This window comes from Dryobates pubescens, chromosome 17 (assembly GCF_014839835.1).
Source record: "Dryobates pubescens isolate bDryPub1 chromosome 17, bDryPub1.pri, whole genome shotgun sequence".
NCBI classification, from domain to species: domain Eukaryota; kingdom Metazoa; phylum Chordata; class Aves; order Piciformes; family Picidae; genus Dryobates; species Dryobates pubescens.
Window position 1 is genome coordinate 11,780,694 of NC_071628.1, and position 23,548 is coordinate 11,804,241.

Here is a 23,548-nt window from a genome sequence, read left to right on the forward strand (position 1 = left end):
CACATAAAAGCAGGCTGGTAAAACTCAAGAGATCTGATGCAGAACTGTGTACCAAAGGCTTGTCTGTTCCTCCCCAAATAACTTCAAGTCTCCCCACAACCAAGCTTTGCAGAAACCATAAAACCAGGAGCTGTCATTACAGCAGCAACTAGTACCATCTTCTCTTTGATACCCATTTTGCAAGTCTCAAAAGACTTTAGTGACACTGGCCATTTCTACCAGGAATTCAGATTTCCAGGGCAGAAAGGGTTGTTCCAATCACTTTGTCAGACCTCCTGTATGGCAGGCCAGGGACCTTCAGTTCCTATGTCCTGTAGTGAGTGCAGCAACTTGCGTAAACCAGAGCTGACTCCACCAGCAACCACTGCAGAGGGCAAGAGGTGGTCATGTGAGCCCTGCTGACACTGGCAAGGCCATGCCAGAGAACACCACTTAAAGTGCCAGGGAATGAAGCAGTGAAAAAGCATCTTTTTTTGCTTAAAAAGGTATGCCTTGATTGAGGGTCCAGCTTCCACCTACTGGAACCTGTTCTACCTTTATCTGGCAAAAATTGACAGCCACACTCTTCAGGTAGGTATCTGAAAAACATGAAGGTACCAAGAGCAGAGGCATGAAGCTGCCTGAGCCTCCTAACGAAGCCTTTAACGCAGAAATGCTGCTGGCAAACCCAGTGATGAAAGCAGATGCTCTGTTGTGAACAACTGCTCTCAAACACCTCTCCTCACCAACATCTCAAGTGTCTAAACCATACCTGTATCCTGGCACCAGATTAGCTATTCAGCTTAGATGACACAAGAACCCAATCCCAACTATTTCCCAAGTGGTGAGCTTCCATGGGAGTCCCAGCAGCTTCACAACCCTTTCAAGACTGTTGCAAGGATTTTTTGAGGCAAATGCAAGGTACTCAGCCACCACTGGGATGGGACTCTACAGGTACCGAACAGCTCTGTCATTATGTTGCCAGCTTGATGAATCTGTTGGAGAATGCAGGCCTCATGGTTGAGTATGGAGTAGCCTGCTCAGCAGAATGTGACTTGGTGGTCATCACCAGGCACAGTACAGGACAGCTAAGGCAGCAACAACAGAACTATCTGAAAAAGAAGAACAAAAAAGGCAGCGATTGTCTAGCAGCTTAAAAACAATCTGGGAAGTGCATGTTGCTGTTTAATAAAAGCTTCACCTGTCAGCAATAACCCAAGCATTTCCTCCCTTAGGATTCCTGGTCCTCTCACTTAGATATGTATACAGCAAAGGAAAAGGCACAAACAACCTGCATTTTTTAATACCAGCTGTCACTGTGAATTACCTTTATTTAAGTCCTTTATATGGAAGTCACCACTCCTACTGTCTACCCTGTACCACACCAGTGCAGCACCCAAGCTCTAAGTTCACACCAACCTCATCTTTCTGTCTCGATCCACCAGACAGGGAAAATGTGATACGGCTGTGAGACTGCAAGGACCAGACCCTGTACGGAACTGGAAGCTGCATTTGACAGTAAAAGGGAAGTCACCTACTGAAGCTAAATAGCATTAACAGGTCCAGAATGGTACCCTGAAGCAGACTAACACCAAGTGTATTCCATTTATCTGGGATCCTGTATATAGCACTCATCTTGGAGAACTGTGTTCAGCTGCCAATCTGAGAGCTATTTCTTTCCATTGAAAGGTGTTTCTCATGAGGCAAAACCAGTTCTCATCTCTGGCCTGTCTACAGGAACTCTGGCTTACTACTCAAGTACATCATGTGGAAGAACAATAGTTCTTGTCTCTGACAGCGAGTTACGTGCTGCAAGATGCATTTTTCTGGATACCTGTTGGCATTTTTCTTTCTGTTTCTTTTCACTACGTGCATTTGCTGGCACACAGCAAAATTCATCTTCTGTGAAGGACAGCAGCTCATGCCTAAAGCTCTGGTATTGGCCACCTGAATCCCAGTAGCTGCCCTAGTTTGCAACAGTGATCCCTGCAGAGCTTCCAGCAGCAGGAACTGCCAAAGAATGGGATATCCCCAACACACCTCACCCAGCAGCTAACTTTGCCAGGGCTGCCCAAAGGTCCTTGGGCTTAGGAGGAATTACTCTCAAACCCTTTTAGGATAGCAGAAAGGATCACTTTCCCCAGTTCCCTTCCTTGCAGTACCAGTGCTTGCCACCGGAGGGCATGACGTGATGCCCTTTCACAAGGCTGCATTGGTTATAGAAGAGGTTTATGCAAACAGTCCATAGCTAAACTGACAGTTTCCAAACTGGTTACCGTCATCCTTCAGCATGTCCAGTGTCCCTCCTCACCAAGTGCTGGAGCCAGAACAAAAGGACCCACAGGCCTGTGAGCAAAACCCACATGTGAGACAATGGCAAAAGGACAAATACAACAGGCAACACAACTGCCCTGAAATATGCTTTTATGTGTTCAATTCAAAGCAAACACATCCACCATTTTCTACAGAAGCATCTCACTTCAACTCGCTCCCTCTAATTGCCATTAAAACCTTGTAGGCAGATGAAGTAGGTCCTGACTTTTATCTCACAGGCAGGCCTTGCTCTTCCACCATTTAATTTAGGAGGATAGTATCAGTGGAGTCAATATAATGTCACTGGCTCCACTTTCTTAGTCCTCCAGAATCTCTGTAAGAAACTCATGGGAAGTCTCGTGAACCGACTGCACTCTCCTAAAGGAGGCTTCAAGTTGAACCTACCCTGCCTGTCTTCCTGGCCAGGAAGGCAATTCCCTGTTCCTGCCCTCAAACTCAGATGCATCTTTTTAACTGACCACTTCTGTTTTCCAAGCGTAATCAACACTGCTCATTAGCCATGCACAGCAAAGCAGCCAAGGACCGTGCAATTGAGAGGCTCTGCTTCCCCTTCATCTCAGCACTTGGATTCCACTGATTCACTGCACAGACCTAGGAGAGCCCAACACCCAACACTTCTTGTTACATTTTCTCTCTGCTGCATTTACGCTTGTGTGCTCAATTGCTGGTATATACTGGGACTCAGCTGTCCTGGCCCCAGCTCAGTTAAACCTTCTGCAAGCTGGCTTATCTCTTAAGTGTTACTTGTTTTGATGCAGGCCAGACTACGGCCTGAACCGCATCACAAAATGGCTGCAAGGGGCTGCACTCTCTGCCAAAAGGTTGCTTATGCCATAGTTGGAGCTGGCTGAAAGTGGTTCTGCAGGCACAAAGCCGTGGCCTAAAGGCAGCACCAGAAAAGCTGTAGCAGCTTAGAGGAGGGGTCCTACACTCCGTAAATCCAAATCCACCGGCAGTCGTGTCCACCCCCTCACCCCCCACCCCCCAGTCCAGGGCCGGTCACGCTGCTGTGGCCTTTGCTCGAGCCAAGTCCTGCCCGCAAGCGGCAAGGCTCAGCAGCATCCCAAGGCCCCCGGCAGCACTTACCTGTCGCCCTGGGAAAAGGGCTGCGGGCAGAAGCGCCTCTCCAGCAGCCGCTGCATGGACACGGCGGCGGGGGTTTCCAGGCAAGATGCGCATCACAGCGGCCGACCCTGTAAGGCGACACACGAGTGACCAAGGCGGCCCAGGGCAGAGAGCGGCGCACGGCTCCTGCTCCGGGAGTGGGAAGGCCTAGCCTCGGAAGGCGCCCACTGCTCAGGACACCCGCTCTGGCGGGAAGGAGAGAAGGCCTGGCTCAGCTTACCCTCCCTGCGCCGCCGCCAGACCGTTGCCTGAGGCCTTTATGCGATCTGCGAACGGAGCGAAGGACGAACACTGCCTCTCCGCAGAGGAGGCCGTTCCCGTGCGCCACGAGGCGCTGCCGCGGTCCCGGGAGGAGCAGCCATGTGTGCTCCCTGCCCCCCTCACCTCGTACGGCCGCCATTTCCTGCGGGCGGAGGGCCTCTGCCGTGCCGAGCCCAGCCCCCGCCCCACGCCGCCGGGAGAGGCCGCCCAGCGCCGCTTCCTGCCCGGGGGCGGCAGGCGGGAGCCGGCTCTGTGCTTGCTTGAATAAACATGACCTTGCAGCCGGGCGCTGCCTTCCCTTCGCCGGCGTGGCCGTGGCCCAGGGCAGGCGGGCATGGCAGCCTCGGGCGGAGGCAGATGACCCGTGCTTTACTCCGGGTGGAAGTGTCCCGGCGCGGTTCCCGTCAGCCGCTGGCCACGCGTGGCACAGAGGAACGCGGCGGTGGCGGCCGTCAGACCTCCCACTGCATGTCTCGGAGGAAATGGCGGCTGCGACGGCGCCCCGGGGTCAGCGGGAGCCGCCGGGGCTGTGCCCGTGGTTGAGGAGGCGGCTGGCTGGGACGACACAGAAACCCCAGCCGAGACGCCCTGACCCTCCGCTTCTGCAACGCAGCATTTCCCCGAGCAGTAACCAGGAAGTAACCCCAAGTCCGCGTACTGCACCCTACCTGACCGCAGGCCGGGCAATGCAATGGATTTTTTTCCAGCCATGGCTCTGCCTCTGTTGCCTCCAGCAGCCCCCTCTCAAACGCCTCCATCTTGTGCAACACTTGCTCATCATGGTCTCCTTCCTCTGAGGTGCTCGATCCTGCGGAATTAAGCATGTTAACAACATCCCGTGCCAGGGCTGGGCAAGGAATTTTCGCTCCTGGTCCCTGCTCAGGGCACAGCTCTGGCATAGCTGAATGAAAGCTACCAGCTCTCAGTGGCCACAGCATCCACTGGGTTTCTGTCAGCATGGCTCGGGCCTTGACAAAGCTGCCGAGTTATCTCAACCCTCGGCGCCCATGGCCCACAGCTCCCAAATGTATGGACACCTACCATCAAAGCTGGACTGAGTGGAATGTTGTGTGTGGAGTCCCTCTATTTAGAAGTATTTTGCATCTAACTGGATACACTAACTCTTTAAGCAAAATTCCTCTGTTCCACCTACAATGTTGGAAAGCACATAGTCAGGAAATGCCTGTGGCCAGCCCAGCACCTCTTGCCCTGTCCAGCTCCCATGTGCAGCCTAAAAGCTGCAGCTAGGCTCTGCAGCTTGTTGCTGTGCAGCGAGAGTCAGACATATCTCATGGCCTATGTAGTAAGATGCTTGAAGAAATTAACTTTGAATAGCCTTCAGTTTGGGGGAAAGCTGGGGAGATGATGGCTGCTGAGGCTCAGCTTACCAGTAGGGAGAGACTGGTGGCTTTATTCAGAGCTTTTTATTCTTGCACAAGGCCAGAGGTAAAGAGCGGTAGCCATAAACCACCTCTGCAATTTCTGTATTATGGAGATAAAAAAAGCTCTGCTTGGTCTCAGCAAAAGAAAAGCAAAGTGCTCATCAGATTCCTCTTCCAAGTAAAGAAAACACTTTGCCTCCTGTCCTTGAAATGGCTTACTTAAGAGCAATATCTCATCAAAGCCTCTTTCAAACCTGGGCTAACTACTGTTCATGCTATTATTAACTGGAGGCAGTTTGGGAAAGGGTGATAGGGAACTTTGATTCCTGTGACATGAAAGCTTTAAAGAAGAGAAAAAAATCATAGTATCAACCTGTGATGCCATGGCATACAGATGAAAACCTGGCTGCCATTTTTGCCTTCAGAGCCTCACTGTGACTTCAGTGGCCTGACTTTGGGGTAGCTCAAGCTTGATTTATGAAATGCAGTTTCCCCACCTTGTGTCACACAGTACTCAACCTTTCCACCTCTCTAACACCCCACAAAGAGAGAAAAACACATTGCTTCCCATACACAGAAGCACGTGGTCTGCACTGATCGTTTATTGAGCCCCAAATTTATGAGCATGCCCAAAGTGATCGCTTGTATTGACATACAGGAAAGGACACAAGAAGCAGTCCAGCTTCCTTACAGCCTATCAAACCTAAAAGAAAATCTCTCTTCCTGGTGGAGAACTTCAAAGGCAGCATCATCACTGTTACAGCCTGTTCTCTTGCTTTGCATTCCTGTCTGTGCATTAATTCCTGAGTTAATACCTGGCTCTTACAAGAGTTAAATAAGCTGAAAGGCCAAAGGATAGACAGGCAAAAATACAAACACAAAGATCTGTTTAAATTAGGAATTGGTACTGCTTTTGTCTTTTCTGCACATGGAAGAGCAATCACTGGCATTTAGGCTGTGTGGTGCCCTCTTGGTCCCTCAGTGACTTCCTGCATATTGCTAGTGTACCTCGGCTGGCACTGGGTCAGCTCAGCTGTGAAGCTCTGAAGAGCATCCATCTGCAGGGGGTGCTCTGTGTGCTTGCAGCACTAGCATCAGACTGAAGAAAATGTAAGCTCGGGGAGCAGCAGGGAATGTGTCTGGCCTTTGCTCAGCCGTGGCACTATGGCATTTCAGGTACAGGATGTGATAATGCAATCACGGATTTGCAACCAATGTCAGGTTAGATTTCATTCAGAAAGTCAGAATGATCTAGAAGGTGGATCTGTGGGTAAAAAACACCTAAGAGGCAGATTATGAACTGATCTAAGCCAGTGAAAGTGAAGTGCAACTGCACCAAAATCAGTGCATTGGGAAGGGTTTTTTCCTTGAAAGTCCTAAGGTGGGGCTGCTGGTGCAGATGTTTCTCTGTGGGATGCTAAGTGGGAAACCCCCCCAGAAATCCCTTTTTTCAGACCACCATCTAGAAACACTATTGACTCTTGTTACAACAAAAGCAACACAAGTACCACTTTGCTAATCCATACTGTGCCAGATTTAAACATGTCACTGGTATTTACTCAACAAATAGTTAGGTATGTACTCTGATGTGGTTCAAAGAACACTTGTTTATTTAAACCAGCTTATTTTAAAACAAGGCTTTTGGTTTGTTTTCTGGTTTGTTTGTGTTTGTTGTTGTTGGGGTTTTGGTGGGGTTTTTTTCGTTCCTGGCATGATACAGCAGCTAAAACTTTCTGCTGTCTGACCTTGGCTTGTCAGAGATTTGTCATAACAGGGGACATCAATCCACCAGCATGGATTTTCAGGGGCTGAGAGAGGCACTCACTTTTAGGGCTTGGTTGTGCAACCAGGAGAATTTAATTCTGCTCCCACGATATCCTGAAGACTGTCTATTAGTGCAGCTGGAGTCTTTCTCCTTGACTATCCCCCAAAGCTGTACCTAGCGTTCTGCATGCCCTTCCCAGCCCAGCCTCGGTGGGCTCTTGCCTGTTCCTGCTGTATCATTGCAGTCTTTCTTACTTACGGTAAGCGGCGGCTGAAGTAGCCGGCACCACCCACTGCTGGAGACAGGCGCAGGGACTCGGCGTGCACACGCTGATGGCCTTCGGCACTCCGGTGATTCTGAGATCCGGACTAGGTGGGGAGGGAGGAGGGATTGCTGGCTTCTCAGGAGCTCTGACCGGTGTCTCTGTAAAGCAGCAATGCCAAACCGTTATGAAAGCTCCTGCTTTCTAAGTTTCTCCTCCTGCTTTATTGAAAGCCAGCGTGGTTCAGCCTAGAGCCCTCAGCAGCAGCCTGGCGGCCCCCAGAACTGGGCTGGGGTTTGCCATGAGATGGATGCCAATAAGCAGCTGTGCTTCCCTGCAACTTGTTTTACCCACCTGAAAAAGAGCTCTGTGGGTCTTCTTGTAAAGCACTTGGGCATCTGTAAAGGAAAAATGTCATTTTCTGTAAAGAAAAATATTAGAAGCAAAGTAGCTTTTTAATACTTTTATCTTTTTTCAACTTTGGTAAGGCCAAAAGGGACAGCTCTTGCTGGAGGTGCAGAGCAGTATTTCTCACACATTCCACACTGCAAATACCAAGGGAATCTTGTCAAACACACTCCATTTCATCTTTAGGCTGAAGACAAAGCCGTGCCTTCTCCCAGCGAACTAGGGAGCTGCAGGATCACTAGGATGACGTCATTCTGCTCGGTTATAAAACATGCTGCACACTGAACTTGGCACTCAGCATGCTCAGGTTGAGCTCAGAGCACATGTAATGAATGCTGGGCAAGGGCTTACATCAAATACCACTTTGGAATATTAAAGACAGGACTAGCTTCTCACTTGAATAATTACACACTGACTGAATTCCTCCTTTATTTCAAAACCAGGCCATCACCTTCTTCACTTCCTCTCTGAAACAGTGTGCAGTGCTGTCTAGCTACCTCAGGAGAAATGTTTGTGATTAAAAGATGAAGTAACTTACTTTAATTACCATGGGTTGAGCAAAGATTACTTTTAGCTCTAGCAGTGGCTCCTGCCTCTCGAGGTGGAGAGCAAGCAAACCAGGAAAAGAGAGATTCACATTTTCCACAAGTGTTCACAGCTACTTGTGTTAACCTCAAAAGCAGAGGTGCCTGCAAATCCTCCTGAACTTTAGTTTGCATGGGGGAGTACAATACAAAAGACCTTGCATATACGTGTTCACACCACACACAGTAGCAATGCAGTGCTCACAAGCTGTTTTAGTTAATTGTGTTTGTACTCTCCTTCTTCTGTGGATATCAGTGTAAGGCTTTCAGCCATTACAGGGTATTCTCCCAGGCTCACTTTAATTTCAGTCAGAAAAAGAAGATTTTCTTGTGGTAAAAGTTCTTACAAGTGGCAAGAGTCAGTCTGAAAGGCAGGATTTAGTCCTGGTGTTACTGCTCTGTGTTTGGGGGTCGATCCACAACCACTGGAAGTTAAGATAACGACTCCTACCAAATGGGATCAGAACTAAAATACAAGATGGAGAAGCTGATATGAAAAAATGTGGAACATCAGAAGACTGTTTCCTGGCCTGAGGAGGACTTACTGTTAAACCACAGTCAGGGCTTGAAGATTCAGGGCTTCAAAGACATTTAGAAGCCTCAAACTCATTTTGCTTAGTACCTCTGGGTCCTCTGGCCTTTTCTAACTCAACTGCCTTGCTTGTTAAGGAGGATGTTAACACATATCTTCACAGGGTTTGCAAAGCCAGATTCACTGAGGTTTGTGTGGGAAGCATGGGAGGAGATTCTTAAAGATGTTAAACCAAGGGGGAAAAAAGGAAATCATGAGATACTTTGCCCTAGTAACATTCACTGTGAGAAAGCATTCAGTGGAGCTACAACACAGAAGTCCTTTGCCCATAGAGCCATAGCTTCAACAGAACAAAAAATAGCTGAAGCATGTGGACATCCCCTTTGTTCTGCACTGGTTCAGGCTACACAGGCACACGGCAGTGATTTAAAAGCTCAATTTCTGCATCCAAATATCATGCCAGGATGAAATGCAATCCATACTGCTATCATTTAATGAGCACACCTGGGACCACGGTCCCTTGGAGGCATGATGCCACACGTCAGCAGAGATTATTTGTTTTGAAACTTGTAAACAGCTCTGAGACTTCATTGCAAAGTGCTCTACGCAGAGTCATGACTCAACTCCTTCTGGGTTCACAGGAGGGCACAACTGACTACAGCTACCCTGTGCTGTTTCTAAGCATCCTGTAAGGGATTAGTAGATAGTTAATTCCATTATCGTTTTTTTCTCTTTCATGCAGGGATGGTGTTGTCATTGCTTCACATTGCTGACACATTTTCTTAAGTGTTTTATCAATGATGACAAGCAGAGACAGCCACAGCCACAAGCACTGCAACAATACCCAAGGCATTCATTCCATTTCAGGTGACTTTTAATTTCTATATAGCCACTGGGAAAATGAAAGCCATAGCTGTGCACAACACCTGTCTGGTTTCTCCTTTTGTAAGAATAAGCAATTACTACTCAGAATTTTATACCTACCCCTTGAAGGAACCAAGATATTTATCCAGGGAAATTTGCTGAGGAGCTAACATATATTTTACCAGATGACAATAGTTCAGACTCACTTGGAAGCACCTGAAATGATACCCAGCTTTAACAGCAGCGAAACCTGAGAGAAAATAGGCAGCATGGAAAATAGAGCCACTGATTCTGAATGGGCCATTTAATGCTGAGCTGCTGACCCTCAGTCAGTTTTAAAACACAAAGCTTTAAGATTAAAACCCTGGAGGTGCATAAAGGACCAATCCAGCATCACATCTGTATTGGAATTTACTCTTGTATTAGCTTTAAAGCAAGAACAAATGAAAAGTGCAGACACTGTATAAGACTGCCAGCCTGTCTGAAATTGGGGATTACTTCAATCATACTCTTGCAGTTTATTCCCATGTTCTCCCTTCAGAGATGAAGGCCCATCAGTAAAGCCATAGTTTCTGCCCCAAGCAGAGTGGTAACTTCAAAAAACATGGGAAGAGATATTAAACTGGAAAGGATTCAGAGCACAGAGCATGTGATGTTGCCATGTAATCTTGGAGAGGAAAGGAAGGGGATCTGGAATGGCTGAAGAATTTGCAGGGGTATTCAAAGACATCTGGATCCTGGAGTGATGACTATCACATTAGAGCTATTACTGCTGCACATCAAAGTCCTTCATGGTGCAAGGGCAGCAGACTGAATCATTCCCACTGAACCTGCACAGCCTCAGACTGCACATAAGGTTTAAGAGGTGTAACTTGCAGAGAGAGAAGCTCAGGACAAATAGATCTTAGGTGAGGATCAAGAATGGTAGCTGCAGGCTTTAATTATAATCTGTCCTTGGCAGCTGTTAAATTTAGGTGGACAACAGAATGAACAGAGCTGCATTCAGTGCCTGCAAATCAGTGTTTTATGTTAAGTGAAATTACTGTGCACCAATATGGACATAAATCTAGCTGATACAGAGGGTTGATTAGAACGGCTCTGCACTCCAAGTAATGGCATTAAAGATGAAGTGTGAATTTCATAGTGACCACATCTTTTCAATGATTATGCATCAGGCATTTTTATAGCAGATTAAATTAACTGTTTTTACCATTCATTAATATAATGCAGAATATTAACTATATTTATGAAGAAACGTGCTTTACCCTGTTCCTGCAGACATTCTCTGAGCTCATAAGCCGTTACTTTTTCTCTCCTATCCTCACTGCAGGTAAGAGGAGGAGATATTGACAGTGCTGTGTAGCTTCCCCCTAATGGAGCCAGAGCAGCTTTTCCTTGAGCAGGAAAGATGCACAGGAAAGATGCACAGGAAGATGCATGCAATAGAAAAGATTAACTGATCACAGCTGATTACAACAGGTACATGTGTAGGGAACCACAGTGTAATATTGCCAGAAACACAAAGTATCTAGCAGTCAACTCTCCCTTTCCTTGCATATTCTCTTTGAAAATAGGACACTTGAGGTTTTCAGGCTTCAGTGGAAGTGTATCTGCTCCTTCAGTACTGATTGTGGAACCCTTGGAGATCGACAAGGACCCCATGCCCTCTGTCCTACTGTCAGTGAGACAGTGCCATGGTCTGGGCACTCCTAGGCATGATGTGAGCCCCACCAGCTTAGGCAATATACACACATCAGTGAATTAAAGGAAATTACAAAAGGGATTTCCCTGCCCCAACAGCACAAACCCTGAATTCTCTGTAGGAAGGGAGAGCACACATGCAGGGTAGGGGCAGCACTGATAGAAAGGCATGATGCGAACATGAACAGTAATGACCTACAAATGGTGGTGGCCCATGAGTCTCATAGGCTTGGTGATGGAGGAGAAACACAGAAACAGGTTACAGCTGGAGAAGCTGCCTTTTCCTTTCTTACCTGCTTTAAGGCTCATACTTCTGCAGTTCCTGAACTGCTCCATCATCCACCTCTGCCCTGCTTGCTCTTCTTCAGGAACAGTTCAAAACGTCCTTAAAGCCAGTTGCTTCTGCACTGACAACAATCAGCAGTTCTTTCAGTGCTTTTGGAGTGCCTTTCTACCTACTGGGAAGGCTGACAGGATGCTCTTCCAGTCCTTCAGTGGAGTACAGCATGGCACTGCTTTTAGCTGTGAAGAGACTTGTCCAAGGATTCACAAGGGTTTGATGGGCTTTCTGGGGCCAGGCCATAACCACAGAGACTTGACAACCAACCTTTCATCACCCTGACATCAGTCCAACCCCCTCAGCTCTTGCCCAGACAGCAAGTATCTTAATTTTGAAAATAATTTCATGTGTCTGTTAGCCTGCAGACTACAAAGTAAAGATACGTTTCAAATGAAATGGCTAGGACTTGGACACGTCTTAAAATATACATTTTATTATTTTCTGGTGTTTGCTATGAAGGTTTCATTCAAGTTGTGAAGGTACACAGCCTTTACAAACTTCTTGAGTTGAAGGGTTTTGAGTTGGTGGTGGTTTTATGTTCTGTTTCTTTCATGGCAGAGGAAAATACATAGGCTATAAACCGGTGAAACTGATTAGACGTTTAGTATTACCTCTTTGTATACGCTGTGGAATGCTTGGTAGAAACACTGTATAAAATAAGGCAGACTTGGACAGGGAATTCAATCATAAAATTTCATGGGAGAAAACAAAAAGTTCCAACATATTATTATTATAATTATTATTATTATTATTATTTTTGTAGCCACGGGAAGATCAGGTGGTCGTCACTGGCTTGTGGGAGAACTACTGCAGCTCTGGTGCTCAGGCAGTGTGTGTTTCTTGTTTACTGCTCTCAAGGGAGACCTTTTCCATAAAACTCCATTTTAATTAACATAAATCAGACAAGATTTAAACATACACATCTATCCTTACAGTGCAATAAAAATGTATCATTGTATAGTATCCTGTATTTTTGCATTATGAAAATAAAAGGTCTGTACATCAATTAAATGTATATTAATGAGTATGAATCATGTAAATCTGTAACGCGTCTAAAGTTGGCTTTGGCTTTTAAGTATTTATAAATTCATAGAAAATATTGAACATCTAACAAAATAAATAAAAGGTATCATTGTAATCATAGGTGCTAACGATCGACCTCAAAAATTCTTGGGTTATTTTTTACATTTGCTACTAAATTTCTTGACGAGAACTCACTTTCAGTAGTGCTCAGAAGTGAATGATTGCACCTTCGGTGACGTGAAAAAATAGAGTACGTCTGTTTTCCATAGATCAAAAACTCCTTCTCAAGAGAGTTGCATTTTAAACATCTGATTGTTCTGTGTAGCTGTCTTAAGTGCTTATAAAAAGCATGTAGCTTTCTCATAAAAGCTGTGAGCCTCTATTAACAGGTGTTTCTTTTCCACTTGCGAGATTGAGGATTAAGCAAAATCTTCTAGCGAGTGTCTTGTCCGTGAGGATTCTTCATGGTCTCCCAGCTTTGCATACTGGTAGGAAGATACCGCAACAGTATGTTCACTAACAAACCCTCTTCAGTACAAGTACTGCAGCAATCCAGTGTAATTCCACTCTGTAGGCTTAGTTCATCGGAGTCCACACATGGCAGTTAGTGGAAGTCAGCTGCTGACCTCATGTTCTCTTGAATTTGAAAGTTCCCCAAGCGCATGAGCTAGCTTTACTGTAATACTGAAGAGACCAAAACAAATCTCAAATCACATGAATAAAAGTGAGCTTGAATAAATATGCATCTGGTTAGTAAATTACACACCATGGCCTAATTGCTATTCTGGTGGTGGTCGAAGGCTCCGCAGCTTTCTTTCATCTAGTCCTTTCCAGTATTTAAAGTTATTATCCAGATGCTGCATCAAATTTGGCAGGTCTGCAAATGCTAGGGAAGAAAGGGCAGAGTGTGTTTAGTTTGCAGAATTGAAAGGGTCACATGATTCTTTCTGCTTAAACATCACTTCAAATGTCTGGGCGACTGCATTAAGCAGGAAAGCTTAAATCTGTCATACTGATACTTGAAATGGTTTTGGCTGTATAGCTCTCATCACTCATCTCTCACTCAGGCCACTGAGAACAGTTCTGTAAGTCTCCTTAACACTGGTATTGCAAGTCCCCCAGTTTCCCAGGAGGGGCATAGCTAATTAGGCTTGTAATTACCCTACTTCATCAAATCTCAGTCACATGTCATGATCTGGCATTCAGCAGAGTCACATTTCTGACCACTTTTACCACAGAGGCAGCGCTTGGAAGGAAACAGCTGCTCCCCCAAGCAGTTTCCAGACTGCAGAAATTTGTCTTGAAGAATAAGTGATATTAACACCAACGAAATGATTGTGCCCAAAGTGCTGTCAGGGAGAGTATGTTCAGCATTTACAGAGAAGCAAGTTTAAAACAAAGAGAGTTAAACATTGCCTGAATCTGATGTATTAAAGAGAAGTCACAAGAACAGCTTGCAGCAGTATCAAAATACTTCTAAGTAATAATGAAGTTATTAAGCTCACTTGTACTGCAGAAACCTTCCATTTTCTCCCCCTTTCTTTAGAAGCCATAAGAAAGCAATTTTGTATCAGAGTAGTTTCAAAGGCTCACAAAATAGTAACTGTCAGGGAACAGAGCAGAGTTTTACTTACCATCCCAGGCATCAAACATATCAGTGATGAAGTAGTCAATGAATGATATTTGGGATTTGGGGATGCTGCAAGTATTTCTGTCAAAAACTGGCATCACAACAGGTAAGCCTTGCCTCTTTTCTTCATCAGTCTGCAAAAAAGAGTTCTTGTGATTATTCATCTAAGACACAGTCTGTTAATGGATTTCTTTGATCAGCAGGCTGGCAGTGACTATAGAGCATGCAACTGCTAAATAGATAGAGGAACCTGAATAAAACTGAAGCAGCAGCAATGTAATTTAATCTAAGTACCTAGTCATCTAGGTTCCAGTGAAACAGCAGACAAATAGTGCCTTCCAGTGTTTCCTGCAGAGATTCCCACATTTACCTTCTGCATCTACACACAAAGCTACTCCTAAGTAACTTCACAGGTTACTGATTAAGTTCTGACTGCTTTGGAGTCAATCATTTTCAGTCTCTGATGGAAGCAACAATCAGTACAACTGAGAGATGGCAAAATACTTTTTTTCACCCTCCTTTTCCTGCCTTGAGGTAACAACTCCCAGTAGCAGCATTTGGTCTGCCATATGTAATGACTGCCCTCTCCTTTTCCCCATCTTCCTAAACCCTTTCTTCAGCATAGTGTGCTAAGGTCTTACAGCATTTCTTGGTGTGTTGTTGCCCTGCTAACAGTAGGACCTAATGATCCTGTTCTCGAAGCATAGCCAGCACATGGGTACACAGAAGGCACCCTTCTGCTTCTTGTGATGGGAATGCCTTTGCAGGCACAACTCAGAGAGCCCAGCTCCAAACTAAACAACTTGAAAGCTTAACTTTTCTGTGCTGTAGAAGTTGTCAGCTTCCATCTGTCAGAAGGCAACTGATATCAGCATGCACAACACCCCATCATTTAAAAGAGAAGAAGAGTTGCTTGCTACTTTTCACGTTGCATAGTGCTGCCTTAGGTGTTCTGGGACATTGGCAGTACATGCGCCCTTCTCTTCCCTTCAAATGAGAAGCTCACCTGGAATGTCAGCAGTTCATTTTAGCTGCCTTACCTGTGCAAAGTACTCTTCAGAGATGCGCCCAGCCCACTCTATACACTGTTCCATGGGTCTGCAGGGGTTGGAAATGTCAGCACACTTTATCAGCATGCGCTTGATAAGGATACGGTTCTCAGGAGACGTGAGAACGGTTTTGATTGACTCTCCATCACCATTATTCTGCAACAGTTAAAAATTAAAAACTATCCATTAGTCAGATCTCTCTGCACTTATGCAAAAGCTTTGTGCCTTGGGAATGCTTTCAGCAGATACTACAGGGATCAGGCCTGCTGCTGGCTACCATATTTGATGTCCAGATGAATTTATAGGGGCATTATAAATGTTAGCCGCAGCTCTGAACTAGGTCTGAACTCCAGTTTCTGGATTCAGTCACTGTCTTTGTGACAGATCTCTTGGGCATCTAATCCCTCTATGCCTTATCTGTCTCCCTAAAAGTGTGGAGAGGATCCATTCATCAGTACACACATAGTGTTGAGTGCTGTGTAGGCGGAAAAATGTAATTCTCTGCTGAAATCCAAGGATTAATGGATTTACCACATTAAGAGTGGAATAGCTGGTTTAGGGGGGAAAAAAAAAGACTGACCATGGTCACTCTCTGCATGCAAACCTCATCAGCACAAACATCAATCATTCTGACAGCATTGCTACTAGAAGAGTGAGATGCCACATTGCCTCCCAGGTGTGCTCCTTATTCCCCTTCCACCAGACCCATATTCATAGAATCATAGAACAGTAATGGGTGCTTTGGAAGGGACCTCCAAAGGTCATCTAGTCCAATCCCCGTGCAGTGAGCAGGGATATCCTCCACTAGATCAGGTTGTTTAGCGCCCTGTCGAGCCTGACCTTGAATATCTCCAGGGATGGGGCCTCAACCACCTCGCTGGACAACCTCTTTCAGTGTTCTACCACCCTCATGGTAAAGAACTTGTTCTTAACATCCAATCTACATCCACGCTTCTCTAATTTAAAACCATTGCCCCTCATCCTATCACTGCAGGCCTTCATAAACAGTCCCTCTCCAGCCTGTAGACCCCCTTCAGGTACTGGAAGGCTGCTATTAGGTCTCCCCAGAGTCTTCTCTTCTCCAGGCTGAACAACCCCAGATCATTCAGCCCACAGCGGAAGTGTTCCAGCCCCCTGATCATTTTTGTGGCCCTCCTCTGGACCTGATCCATCAGGTCCATGTCCTTGCTGTGTTGAGAGCTCCAAAGATGGACACAGTACTCCAGGTGAGGGGTCAGGTCTTACCAGAGCAGAGCCAAGTGGCAGAATCACCTCATTCAATCTGCTGGCCCTGCTGCTTTTTATGCAGCCTAGGATGCAATTGGCCTTCTAGACCTATTTTTAGCCCATCAGTCTCTGACCCAAGTGGGAATTTTGCTGAGTGTTCATCACCATTAAAGCAATATATTAGAAACATGCTTTTAGATAGCCTCGTCTTTCCTCTGCAAGTCTGGGAAAGTTTTAAGCCCACACAGTGCTTAGGTCTGGTTCCCAGGCTGCACTTATTAAAAGCATCAACAGTACTCTTGTGTTTGGAGCCAGTATACAGTAAAGGCTCCGATGATCCAGACTAGAACCTAGTTTCTGTGTGGCTCTGATGAACTAAGTTTCCAAAGGACAGAGATACAGGAAATCATCTATAGATAAGTACAAGATTATGAACTGACTCTTTAAGGATGGGTAGGTACACAAGTTTACAACAGTGCCTCTTCAGAATACAAATTCTTTGAAGCAAGGAGCACACTAGACCTCTCTGGCGCCTAACAAGGTCTTAGTGTCTGGCCAGAGTAGCAAAGAAATAATAATGACAATAATGTGCCACCAGTTCCTGCAGTATTTTGTATGAAGAGGGAAATACAGAGCAGCAGAAACATTCTGATCTTTCATTAGGATGCAGTTCTTGTGGGAAAGAAAGTCCTTCCTAAAGGAAGAAACTGACAGTAATGAAAAATTATTATTTGGTAGTATAGTGGCTGAGAAATACCAGCTCCACAGTCTCACCAAAATGAGACTCCCAAATCAATCATTTTCCCTTGGTTTTAGATACATGGAAGGGAAGACAGAGGGGAAATCAAGTGAGGTGCATACATCTCCAAATGCATGGCAAAATTACACAAGAGAAAGCCAAAAGAAAGTAATGGAAACTCCAGAAACCCAAGCATGGAAATTAGGCACAGGAAGAGATGATTCCATTAAGGATAGCGGAGAATATCCTAGTAGGTAAACCTCCAGGAATCAAGAGAGGATGTTCACTTCTGTGATCTGTTCAAACCAAGGGCACAGATCTACTTGCTGCATGCGGATGTCTTGGGAATAAAATGTGCTAACTGTGCTTAGTCCCAGCATCCTGCTCAGAGTGCAGAGGTGTCTCTGCAAGTCAGATGTTGGCTTCCTGTCATGGGCTTAGGTGACATCATGAAGGGAAATGGGAGGATAAAGGATGCTGGAGCTGGAAAGGATTTTTTTTCAGTTTATGAAACAAAAGAAGAAAGGAAACAAACAGAGCAGCTTCTCAGCATGGCTCTTTGAACAAATATGTATAAAAATAATAAATAATAAAAAATAAGTGGAACTGTCCCATTTGGAACACACGGTTGGGAGCTCAGCCTGCAAACACTGCACTGAGTCACCACCATGACTGGAAACCAGGCCAGGAAACACATGCTGCTGCTGCAACCAGATATACAACCAAGCTTGCAAGAGGATCTGCCAGTGTTGTTCTCTTAGTAACAAGCACAGTAAATGATTTGGTTTACCTACTCACACGTTACAGACTTTTTAATAGGAACCTGCTGAACTGAGAAACTCAACTAAAAGAAAGGTGATAGTTTGCTTCTTGGTTAAAAAAAAAAAAATATATATATATATATATGTACATTGCCTTGGGTTTTCTTCTCATCCTTGGGCTGAATTTGCTGTGAATTGCAAATACTTCCTGGGGCACATGTTTTCCATGCAGCCCCTGGGGCTCACAGGCAGAATGACAATTTTGTTTGATTGCCACATGTCACTGTATTTGTTTTTACTGTCTCATTGTGCAGGTCTCAGCCCCATTCTTCAGCAGCAACAGCTATTCAGTTCTCTATAGCAAGTAAGATGAGTTTGGCTCTTTGGATGGATGCTGCTGCTCAAAACCTGCTGTATCCCAACTCTTGGAGCTGGGAGGAGGTACTCTGCAGACTGAGCCAGGCCAGTATAGAGCCTTCCAGGAGAACCAAGTGTTCCAGAAGAGTTAGGCATTCCACAAGGTCAGATGGTGTGGTGGACATCCAGCAGCAGCAGCAGCAGCAGCAGCAGTTTCCTTGTTCTCTGTGTCTTTCCTCTCCTATGCCAAATGCTGCTACACTCACCCAGAGAAGCTGTCCAGCTGAGGACTCAGTAGCCTTTCTCCTAGTTTAGTTGGTAAAACCAGTATCCTACTGGGGCTTTGGCTTCACATTCACATAGTTCTCATTAGCATCACTGGGTGCCAAGAACAAAGCTAATTCTAGTATATGCTCCTGTGGACAAAGGTATTTTCCTCCAATTAAGCTCCAGTCTGCTTTTGATGAGTAAAGGAACAAGATTTGTTCTCCCTCCTTCAGATAATAATCACTCCCCAACAATCCAGCCCTGCCCTTCCCCATTACACAGAACAGTCATAAATGTGGGTTTCTAAAAAACACACTAAGAAAACACAGAAAACCATTACAGCTCCTACAGGATGTTGCCACCAATGCAAAGTTTCTTATAACCATTTCAAGAAAATCTTCTATTTGCAAAGAACCATTCCAACGAAATTATACACTGCTCTTACTGGCAAGAAAACTGCTGGTTGAAGCTGTTATTGAAGCTGGTGTGGTTTTTCAGAATGAGTTCTCAACAGGCAATTTCATTGTGTCCGTGGGGTTCCAGATGGCTATTGATTATGTCTATATGATACTGTATTTGGTTTGTGTGGTGGGGTTTTGGTAATGGGGGAGGGGCTACAGGGCTGGCTCCTGCGAGAAGCTGCTAGAACCTTCCCCATCTCCAAGTCAGACCCACCTCTGGCCAAGGCCAAGCCAATCAGCAACAGTGGTAGTGCCTCTGTGATAAGATATTTAAGAAGGACAGAAAAAGCCCTGATAGAAAATCTGCAGCTAGAGAGGAATGGGATGTGAGAGAAACACCTCTGCAGACACCGAGGTCAGTGAAGAAGGAGGGGGAGAAGGTGCTTCAGGTCCCAGAGCAGACATTCCCCTGCAGTCCATGGTGAAGACTGTGGTGAGGCAAGTTGTTGCCCTGCAGCCCACGGAGGTTAACAGTGGAGCAGGTAACTATTTCCAGCCTGTGGAGGACCCCACGACAGAGCAGGTGCCTGCACCCAAAGAAGGTCATGACTCTATGGGAAGCCTGCCAAAGGTTCTGATCCTAAGTACAACATCATAGCACTGCAATACTAACAGGATTCAAGTGAGTCCTATTCCCCCTCAAAATGTTTGATGACCATGTTAAGCAGAAGGTAATTCAAACATTGCAAATCTCTCTTCACCTTTCTGATGAAGTTGCTCAGAACACCTTGTGGGGACTTCCTCCTGCCAAAGGTTCCTAATCCCTGCCCAGTCAGTTTAAGGAGGATTTCTAGTGTCACTTACCCCATTTTCTTCTAGTGCTGCCAAGGGTTTATTAATGCTGTTGACAAACTTGTTGACATGCTCAAAGTGCTTTGTCATTTCTGTTGCTAAGACCATGTCAATAATGGCTTGGCGAAGGGTTCGATACTCATTCCTGTTTAAAGAAGGAAACAATTCAGAATGCTGGCTGCTTGCTAAAACAAGTCTAACAAAAACGCTGCAGACCATTTCTGTTGAAGAGAGATGCTGGGGGAAGAAAGAAAAATAATAAAGGCTTGGGCAGCTGGATGAGCTACCCTTTGGTGTGCACAGACATATGTGCTAGAGGCATGACTGGATCTTTAGGAGAAATAGTGCAAGAGCTGGGCAGAAGCAGAAGCTCCAGCTACTCAGGAGGGCTGCCAGGACACCAGCCACACCAGTGTGTTCCCAAGGCTTTTAGTACAGACACTCAGGAGTGGATCATGCTCCAGCCAAGTTTTCAGCAATGCTTTTCTGCTGTATCTTAAGAGGGCCAAGGCAATGGTCACATCCTCACCCTAAGTGCCTTTCTAGGGTTGGAAGAACAGCAAGTCCTTCACTATCATTCCCACTGAAACAAGGCATTTAATTTTTGACTGATGGTCTGTGATTCTTTTTATCCTTGTTCCACCCAGCAAACATCTACCCACGCAGCCACAGTTTGTCCTCTACATCCAATGATACAAAATGGTTCTTCTGTACTTCCTAATTTTAGGCTTTACATTAAGTTCCTCAGACAGCGTCAGCTTTTTTGATCCACAGGAGGAACTGAAGCCATGGAATTGCTCCTAAGTCTGTGCAGGACAAACAGAAGCATTCTGCTGTTTTAGAAGCAAACATCCATGAAGGCTACAAGGCACTGCCCTCCTCCAGGATACTTGCTTGCATTACTTTATCTTATGCAGAACAAGTGAGAGATGTTAGTGACCCTGGGTTTTAACCTTACCTCTCCATGTTTTTAAATATATTACATTTGTCATCCCGGGTGGTGAGCTGGAAAGCTAGGGCAGCATGATGGCTCTCCAGCACTGCAGTGTCATTGTAGAGAATTGCTAGCTCACTGCCAGCATTGCACAGGAAAGAATTTGTTCTTCCTGGGTGATCCACATCATGGACTGTGGCAGCAATGAGTGCAGCAACTTCATCAATCGGATCTAAAGTTTGCTGAAAATAAAAAGATTCTTAGTTTTCCTGGCAGACTCATTAGAAACCCTACTCTGTCCATAAGATTAAGCCAAGTTGTTGAGGAATAAAAGCCAGAACTCTGCAGATCACTGAGGGTCAGATGTTCTAGACAGAGCAACGGAAAATTCATTATAAGCTTCACTGAACACTGCATGACACTTTTGGTCACTTTGTACCTCTTGAATTTTGCCTTAGACACACCTTTGACAAAGCACATCAAATTTAAGACATTAAAAGTAATAAATTAGTTTGTGTTTTCTAACAACACACAAATTGCCTCCACTTGGCATTAGGGTATTTGGCTAAAAAATTTTCTGTTTCCACCAGACCCCTTAATTGTTTTGGAAACTTAATGTGCCCTAACCATATTCCACTCAGATGCTGGCTAGGTTTACAATTTGTAATGAATGTTTCCCATATAGCCCGTTCTAGAATAACACTGTCTTGGGCCTACAGCTAATATGAATTCTATGAAGAATACTTAATGGTTCAAATCCATGGAAAAATTAAATGACACACTGTTCTCTATGTTTTGTATTAGATTCTGCTTCTTTTAGTGTGCTACACTCCATGCTTTATGTCTGCTTACACTGGTCACCGCTTTATGTCATCTAGTCTATAATGAAATACAAAAGGAGAAAAAGAACCATGCATCTGAGCAATGTATTATATACATTTGAGAACTAGCCTTTTTGCTGTGTTTATGCTTACTTTTTGTGAAGGATCACAGATACAAACATTAAAATTTTAATACAATGAAAAAGACACAAAGAGCAGAAGTGTTCACAGTTGAATCTGGGAGCACAGTGGGTAATTTCCATTCCAATTAGCTTGAATTTAAGCTCTAAATTCTCTCCTAGCTTTGCCAGGGGCATTCAGAATGTTTAGATTTGGTAGGTGAAAACACAATCCCTACACTGCTTTACACCTCCTGAAGTTAATGCAGTGACCTGACTTTGACAGAGCTAGCATATTATTCATTGAGGACTGTCAGGAGGGTCTTCTGGAGAACATGACAAGTTAAAGAATTATTTCTGCTGTAGGTTCATAATTAGCACTTCCTGAAATACTATCCATGGTGTGTTAGCTTCTTCCTTATTTCTTTCAGCTGCTGCTCATGGAATTCTATTTTTGTGCTCTGAAGTTAGGAGAGATTTTTAGAACAGAGTCTTCTTGGAGGCACACACTGACTAGAGTTCCGTCGGGCTGCGAGAGACCTGTGCAGATGGGAAGTGGCCAGAAACTGGAGGATACTTGACCTGCGGGACAACAGTAGTGTATCTGTCACTTGCTTCCTGAGTCTGACATAACAAACTTTGCAGTAATTTACAGCACCTTTACCCCCAACTTCAGGTCAAGGATTCCAACTTTGTCATCTTAACCCCTGTGACACAGAAATGGAAATTATTCTGATAATACTGCTTCAGTTTGGGAGCCAGAAAAATTTCCCAGGCAAGAACCGAGTTCAATTTACTGAAAAAAAAAAAGTCTCAGTGTGAATTTGAGTGGCAGAATCTGGCCTTCTGTATTTAAGCTATGTTGAACTCTGGACAAGATAAAAGCAGCTGGTATGTGACTTTGAAAAGATAAAGAGGGAATTTTGAACTTTGATTCTGCTTCTGCTGCAACTTTTTTTCTCTACCTATGCCTGTAGAGGCATAGAAACAACATTCTGGAAAACGAGGAGAAGGTCATGCTCTGTAGCATTGAAATGAGTCCAGATCTTGTCTGTTTTGCGTAGATATTCTTAGGAAGACCAGCTAAATCTCTGGGAAATCAGGGGCTGAAAATATCCAGTGAAGTTCTATTCCCACTTGGCATGCAGTATGTGTAAGTCAGCCTCTGGAGAGAACAGTAATGAGCTGCAGCTCTAGGTTAAGAGCCCTACTACAGTTTTAATGAGCTGTCAAAAGGTTGTTTACAGTCACAAATGTCTCAGCTGGGTGCCCATCACCAACACTATCCCTAGCTAGGCCAATACAGGGTAAGAATTTCTATACAAAAATACAACTCAGAAATATGTGCTGCCACTCCACTGCATACGCATGCAAGCACTGTTTTAATTCCTCTTCTCCAGACTGGCCTCTGGGTGTGTGAGAACAAAGGTTGCTTTGATTTATTCTGGTTGTCAGTGGCTCTAGTAAACCAGTGGGTGTTAGGGTAGAAGGAACCTTGACAAGCCATCTTTTTCAATACTCTCTTCCAGTGCAGTATCTTTAAGCCTCCAGGCATCTGGTCCAGGTGGCACAGCTTTGGAAGCATTTTATGGCCTAGAATGTCCTGGGAGTCTTTTGCAAAATGACTGTCACAAGGTGCAAGAGATGGTGATTTATTGCATTAAATCTGTAACTGGCATGTACTGTCACAAAAATAATTGTGTCATTAGCTCACCTATCAAAGACATGAAGAAATTTTGTTTTAAAAGGAGGTTTTCTAATTCTTGCATCAAGAATGGCTCAATTTCTGTAACATTAGTATCCATCTCTCCTTATTTACTATAAGACAGAT

At 44.9% G+C, this 23,548-nt stretch overlaps 2 protein-coding genes and 1 non-coding gene across 7 annotated transcripts in view; all 3 read right to left on the reverse strand.

Annotated features, from left to right (window-relative positions):
- Positions 1–2,489: 2,489 nt before the first annotated feature.
- LOC128898049 (small Cajal body-specific RNA 15) lies at positions 2,490–2,621 on the reverse strand. Its single transcript, XR_008462678.1, has one exon. It is a non-coding gene; the product is annotated as a small Cajal body-specific RNA 15 (non-coding RNA).
- A 1,530-nt stretch (positions 2,622–4,151) lies between these two features.
- Positions 4,152–9,706, reverse strand: LOC128898040 (uncharacterized). The gene is made up of 4 exons (XM_054169198.1): positions 9,617–9,706; positions 7,463–7,506; positions 7,105–7,269; positions 4,152–4,507 (listed from the first exon to the last, which is right to left on the reverse strand). Exons 1-4 carry the CDS (start codon positions 9,667–9,669, stop codon positions 4,152–4,154), a joined length of 618 nt encoding a protein of 205 aa, XP_054025173.1. The 5' UTR covers positions 9,670–9,706.
- A 2,362-nt stretch (positions 9,707–12,068) lies between these two features.
- The window catches only part of PDE8A (phosphodiesterase 8A), a 153,264-nt gene continuing 141,784 nt past the window's right edge, over positions 12,069–23,548 (reverse strand). For 4 of the 5 annotated variants that reach the window (XM_009897276.2, XM_054169197.1, XM_054169196.1 and 1 more), the window contains 5 exons: positions 20,802–21,019; positions 19,856–19,988; positions 15,231–15,395; positions 14,195–14,324; positions 12,069–13,446 (listed from right to left, as the gene is read on the reverse strand). In XM_009897276.2, the coding sequence (XP_009895578.1) occupies positions 13,340–13,446; positions 14,195–14,324; positions 15,231–15,395; positions 19,856–19,988; positions 20,802–21,019 (753 nt within the window). In that variant the 3' untranslated portion in view covers positions 12,069–13,339. The remainder of the gene's footprint in view (positions 13,447–14,194; positions 14,325–15,230; positions 15,396–19,855; positions 19,989–20,801; positions 21,020–23,548) is intronic. The other variant, XM_054169195.1, reaches the window with a different exon arrangement.